Source organism: Silurus aristotelis (genome assembly GCF_946808225.1).
Source record: "Silurus aristotelis genome assembly, chromosome: 9".
Lineage (NCBI taxonomy): Eukaryota > Metazoa > Chordata > Actinopteri > Siluriformes > Siluridae > Silurus > Silurus aristotelis.
The window spans coordinates 310001-317500 of NC_139582.1; the positions used below are offsets into that span (position 1 = coordinate 310001).

At 38.8% G+C, this 7500-nt stretch overlaps 1 protein-coding gene across 5 annotated transcripts in view; it reads right to left on the reverse strand.

Annotated features, from left to right (window-relative positions):
• The window catches only part of dgkza (diacylglycerol kinase, zeta a), a 165869-nt gene that overhangs the window by 77775 nt on the left and 80594 nt on the right, over positions 1-7500 (reverse strand). For all 5 annotated transcript variants that reach the window (XM_083550095.1, XM_083550093.1, XM_083550096.1 and 2 more), the window contains one exon: positions 4285-4380. In XM_083550095.1, coding sequence (XP_083406221.1) covers positions 4285-4380 — 96 coding nt within the window. The remainder of the gene's footprint in view (positions 1-4284; positions 4381-7500) is intronic.

Genomic DNA, 7500 nt, shown 5'->3' on the forward strand with positions numbered 1-7500 from the left:
TAAAATTATGTGAAAAATCTAAAAATAGTCCGATTCTTTTTTTTTTTTTTTTTTTTTTGTCATCTATGGACCTTTTTTTTTCTTCAGTCTGTAAATTGTTGAACATTTTCTGCGATTAAATTCTCTTCTACTGCCTATGATGAATTTTATGCATTTTAGCATAGATCTTAATGAAAAAAAAAATAATAATTATATATATATATATATATATATATATATATATATATATATATATATATATATATATATATATATATTATTATTATTGATAAATGCAGACAAAGGAAACACCATGTTCATGTAGTAGAGCAGTGGTGCCATTTTCATACTCTATCTGGGTTTGTAGAAAAAAGTAATTGCAAAACATGTTGCACTTTTACTTTCACACACCTGGTATTTGTTCTGTAATAAACTGTGAAATATTTGTAAATGTGAAACAAATTATTTTAATAAAGATTATGTTCTTAAAAACGTCCCTAAATCCCTCAAGTTAGCAGTTATTAAGCCCCTCATTAAAAAACCTAATCTGGATCCAAGCACGCTATCGAATTACAGACCAATTTCAAATCTCCCATTTATGTCTAAGATTTTAGAAAAGATTGTCGCTGCCCAGTTATGTAACCACTTGCAGGAGAACAATATCTTTGAAGAATTTCAGTCAGGTTTTAAGCCCCATCATAGCACAGAAACTGCTCTAGTTAAAATCACTAACGACCTGTTTTTAGCTTCAGACCAAGGCTACATCTCCCTATTAGTTTTACTAGATCTTAGTGCTGCGTTCGACACTATAGATCATGATCTTCTCCTCGATCGCTTACAGAATTACATCGGTATTCAGGGACAGGCATTAAGCTGGTTTAAATCCTACCTGTCCAATCGTTACCATTTCGTAGATTTAAATGGAGAGCTATCCAGGATAATGCTAGTAAATTATGGCATGCCACAAGGGTCAGTTCTAGGACCCCTGCTTTTTACAATATACATGCTTCCATTAGGAAATATTATTAGAAGGCATGGAATTAGCTTCCATTGTTATGCTGATGATACCCAGCTATATATTTCATCCAAACCAGGCGATACAGCTCAATTAGCTCGCATAACTGAGTGTGTTGAAGAAATAAGAGATTGGATGACCCATAACTTTCTGCTATTAAATTCTGATAAAACGGAGATTTTGCTCATCGGCCCAAAAAATAGTACACAGAAGCTCCAGCATCTCAGCCTGCATTTAGACGGTTGTTCTGTAACTACTAGTTCAACGGTAAAAGACCTGGGAGTTATTTTAGACAGCAACTTATCTTTTAAAAATCACATCAATCAAGTTACAAAAACAGCCTTCTTTCACCTTAGAAATATTTCTAAGCTAAGAAATATGTTATCTATATCTGATGCAGAGAAGCTCGTCCATGCGTTTATGACCTCTAGAATAGACTACTGTAATGCATTACTAGGTGGATGTCCTGCATCATTAATAAACAAGCTTCAGTTAGTTCAGAATGCGGCAGCAAGAGTTCTTACTAGGTCAAGAAAATACGATCATATAACCCCAATCTTATCGTCCCTACATTGGCTTCCTATTAAGTTTCGAATAGACTACAAACTACTGCTACTCACTTATAAAGCACTAAATGGTTTGGCTCCCATGTATCTATCCAGTCTCTTAACACGCTACAATCCGTCACGCTCCCTGAGATCTCAAAACTCTGGGCTTCTAGTAGTTCCTAGAATAGCAAAGTCCACTAAAGGTGGTAGAGCATTTTCACATTTAGCTCCTAAACTCTGGAATAGTCTTCCTGACAGTGTTCGGGGTTCAGATACACTCTCCCAGTTTAAGTGTAGATTAAAAACATATCTTTTTAGCAAAGCCTACACATAACACACATCACACACATCACATCACAACCTTGTGCTCCAGAACATCTGATCACATGCACATTATCAACTTGTGCTGTTAATATCATGAACAGCAGCTACGCTAATTCCTCTCCACTGCTTCTCTTTCTCTCCCCATCCCGAGGCTTCCTGAGGTTTGGCCAGCTCCAGTCACGTCCCACCTCGTGAAGATTATGGACCTATGGATGATCATGGAGAAGTAGATGCCGAGTGTTTAAAGGCCCTGGCATGGAGAAGCTGATGCTGGATCTATGATGATCACAAATTGTTCTGTATTGTTGAAAGATTTATGACCAAACTTTTGATGTCACCCATATGAGGATGGGTTCCCCTTTGAGTCTGGTTCCTCTCAAGGTTTCTTCCTCATATCATCTAAGGGAGTTTTTCCTTGCCACTGTCGCCACGGCTGCTCATCAGGGACAAACGCACACCATTCACCTTCACTGTTGTTTTCTGTAAAGCTGCTTTGAGACAATGTCTGTTGTGAAAAGCGCTATACAAATAAACTTGACTTGACACGACACACACGCACACCTCATACACACGCACACATGCACAAACGCATACGCACGCACACCTCATACACACACACCTCATACATACACACACACACACCTCATACATACACACACACACACACACACACACACACACACACCTCATATACACACACACACACACACACACACACGCGCGCGCGCGCCCACGCATAACTCATACACACGCACACACACACACACACACACACACACACACACACACACACACACACACACACCTGTAGTCATAATTCAGTTCAGATAAACACACAGACATTGTTAGAAATGTGAGGAGTGATGGAGGAAAACATCAGCAGAAACTCCATCAGACTCCATATGTGGGTTTCCTACGCAGTAAGTAGTGAAGTTTTAAATCTCAGCACAAAACACTGCTTCTGTTTTATTTATTTATAGTTTAATTTTACTTTTTATTCCTTAATTTATTGATAAATAATGATTTAAGCAACTTATTCTCATATTAATTTATTCTATTAGACAAGTATTTACTTTTGTTTTTATTTTCACTTTTTTATTTATTCTATTACACCACTTTCATCATTTATTTTTACTGTGTTCACACTCCGAGTTACATATTTATAAAAAATGAGGAAATAAAAGGTTTGTAAATAAAATGATGGATAAATGATCCTGAGCAGTGAAAGAGTGGTGAATGTACCAGTGTAATGATAAAAAACGCCTCCAGGGGGCAGTGTGTTTCTTGTGATTCTGAGCCCTATCATCATCATCAACTTCTTCTTCTTCTTCTTCTTCTTCTTTCAGCTTCTCCCAGTAGAGGGCGCCACAGCGGATCATCCGTCTCCATACCCCCCTGTCCTCTACATCTGCCTCTTTCACACCAACTACCTGCATGTCTTCCCTCACCACATCCATAAACCTCCTCCTTGGTCTTCCTCTTTTCCTCCTTCCTGGTGGCTCCATCCTCAGCATTCTCCCACTGATATACCCCATGTCCCTCCTCTGCACATGTCCAAACCATCTCAATCTCACCTCCCTCACCTTGTCTCCAAAACGTCCTACATGCTCTGTCTCTCTAATACTGTTTTTTTTAAAAAATCTGAAAAATTGGTAATTTTAATAATAAAGTACATTAATATAAAATACATATTCATAATAACATTAATATATAAATAATCAATATTCACAAAAGACTAGATATTGCTAATGTGTGAATGTCTATTTTAGACTATTTTAAGTCTAAAATTTTATACAAATGTGTAAGTTAGTGTACAGATGTGTAAGTTAGTGTACAGATGTGTAAGTTAGTGTACAGATGTGTAAGTTAGTGTACAGATGTGTGGAACAGACAGAAGTTACTAACAGTAACTGCAGTCTTTTTACTGCTCAGGTTCCTCCTTAAAGTTACTTTTTCTCACACTTTTATTTTTATTTCCTGTATAAAAGTCGGAGTGAAGATGGAGAGGAAACAGAGCTCTAACTGGATATTATCAACTAGAACTTAGTGACCTCAGTGTTCATCTCTTCTCCTCTCAATCTTTTTTCACTCCATTTTCAAAAGCTGCTCTGTTTCTCATCCTCTTTCTCTCTCTCTCTCTCTCTCTCTCTCTCTCTCTCTCGCTCTCTCGCTCTCTCGCTCTCTCGCGCTCTCTCTCCACCATGTTCTGGTCTCTTTCTTCTTCACATACTCTGTATTATCATCTCTTTAAGGATATTAGCTTATATTGGAATGATATTAATATAAACACACACACACACACACACACACACACACACACACACACACACACACACACACGCACACACACACGCACACACACACACACACACACACACACACACACACACACACACACACACACACACACACACGCACCAGTGTCTTGGCGTAGCAGTGCTGTTCTCCGACGTAACAGAAATCTCCGGAGACGTTGGTCTCGAACCAGATGTGCTCACCATACAGGGCTGATTCCTGCACACACACACACACACACACACACACACACACACACACACATTACAGCACTTTTAATATCATCTCTTAAGATATCTGTATTGCATCATACAGGTGATGTATCAGATCTACAGGAGGATCTGCACTGGGTTCCTGGACTCAAGCTCGTGTGGACTCTCAGGAATCGGTTGCACCTGGTGCAGGTTTTCATCCCTCAAACACTGATGTGGGTTTGAACTGAACGTAGGTGTGAAAGTGACACATCTCCACTGCTGAACATCAAACTGCATACCTGAGTTCATGTGTTTATTACGGGAAGGTGGAGGCTGAACATCCATAACACATCACTACACAACACAACATATAACATCACTACACAAAACACCACATCACTACACAACACTACACAACACCACTACACAACATAACATATAACAACACTACACAACATATAAAACACATCACTACACAACACATCACTACACAACATAACACATCACTACACAACACAACATATAACATCACTACACAACATAACAACACATCACTACACAACACTACACAACACCACTACACAACACTACACAACACCACTACACAACATAACACATCACTACACAAAACACCACATCACTACACAACACTACACAACACCACTACACAACATAACATATAACAACACTACACAACATAAAACACATCACTACACAACACATCACTACACAACATAACACATCACTACACAACACAACATATAACATCACTACACAACATAACAACACATCACTACACAACACTACACAACACCACTACACAACACTACACAACACCACTACACAACATAACACATCACTACACAACATATAACACCACATCACTACACAACATATAACACCACATCACTACACAACATAACATCACTACACAACATATAACAACACATCACTACACAACACTACACAGCATATAACACCACTACACAACATAACACATCACTACACAACACAACATAACACATCACTACACAACATAACACATCACTACACAACATATAACAACACATCACTACACAACACTACACAACATATAACACCACTACACAACATAACACATCACTACACAACACAACATAACACATCACTACACAACATATAACAACACATCACTACACAACACTACACAGCATATAACACCACTACACAACATAACATATAACATCACTACACAACATAACACATCACTACACAACACAACATAACACATCACTACACAACATATAACACATCACTACACAACACTACACAACATATAACACCACTACACAACATAACACATCACTACACAACACAACATAACCACTACACAACACAACATAACATCACTACATCACTACACAGCATATAACACCACTACACAACATAACATCACTACACAACACAACATATAACATCACTACACAACATCACTACACAACACTACACAACACCACTACACAACATAACATATAACATCACTACACAACATAACACATCACTACACAACATAACACCACATCACTACACAACACTATACAACACATCACTACACAACACTACACAACATATAACACCACTACACAACATAACACATCACTACACAACACAACATATAACATCACTACACAACACAACATATAACATCACTACACAACACTACACAACATATAACATCACTACACAACACTACACAACATAACACATCACTACACAACATAAAACAACACATCACTACACAACACAACACTACACAACACAACACAGCATATTTAAAGCCTATACTCATTTAAATATATTAAAGTCTCAACACTTTGATATCTACAGTTCATTCAGAAGGAATTCAGACCTTCATTATTTGTTTTGTTTCAGTCTGATACTAAAATCATTTCCACTGATACAGAAAAACATCTGCTTTGCTGAAGATTCCCAGGAGCACAGTGACCTCCATCATTCTCATATATAAGAAGTGTGGTACAACCAGAATACTTCTAAGAGCTGCTCGGCCAAACCGAGCAATCAGGGTCGAAGAGACTTAGTGAGAGAGGTGACCAAGAACCTGAAGGCCACTCTGACTGAGCTCCAGAGATCCTCCAGATCCAGATCATCCTACCAGTGAAGCATGGTGATGGCAGCATCATGCTGTGGGGATGTTTTTCTGAACCAGGGACTAGAAGACTGGTCAGGGTTGAGAAAATGTACAGAGATCTCCTCAATTAAAAACCTGTTCCACAGCACTCAGGACCTGAGACTGGGCTGAAGGTTCACCTTCCTACATGAGAACGACCCTAAACACACTCAGGACGACACCGGAGTGGATTAGTGACGTCTCTGTGAAGGTCCTTGAGTGGCCCAGCCAGAGCCCTGACCTGAACCCTATTGAACATCTCTAGAAACACCTGAATGTGACTTCCACTGACGCTCCCCATCCAACCTGCCCCAGCCAGAGAGGATTTGCCCTGAAGAATGGCAGAAGTTCCCCAATCCAGGTGTGTAAAGTTCATTACATCAAACCCAAAAAAGACTCGAGACTGGAACTGCTGCTAAAGGAGCTTCAACTAACTACTGAGTAAAGTGTCTGAATACTTATGGACATGTGATATTACATTTTTTTATTATTTGAATTAAATTACAGAAATTTCTAGAGTTCTGTTTTCACTGTAATTCTGGAGAACTGAGTGTAGATTTATGAGAAACAAATCAATCTGAATGATTGTAGGATCAGACTGTAATATAAACACTGAAACTATTCTCACCTGTGAACATTCAGGGAAAGAACATTGTGGACTATTAAACACCTGGATGTTCATCTGAACAGCAAACTGGACTGCACAGGTATACTGAGAGGACAGAGCAGACTGGACAAACTGATCAGGATGTTCAGCTCAGTCCTGGAGATTCCTCTGGACACAGTAATGAAGGTGGGAGAAGAAGGATGGGAGCTAAACTATCATCATTACTGCAGAACGTCTCTCACCCCCTGTATGAAACTGTTTCATCTCTGAGCAGCAGATCTGATCTGCAGAAGATCTTTTCTCCCTGCTGCTATTAGACTTTATAATCAGAACTATTCCCAGTGAACCAGTCACCAAAATACACACTGTTA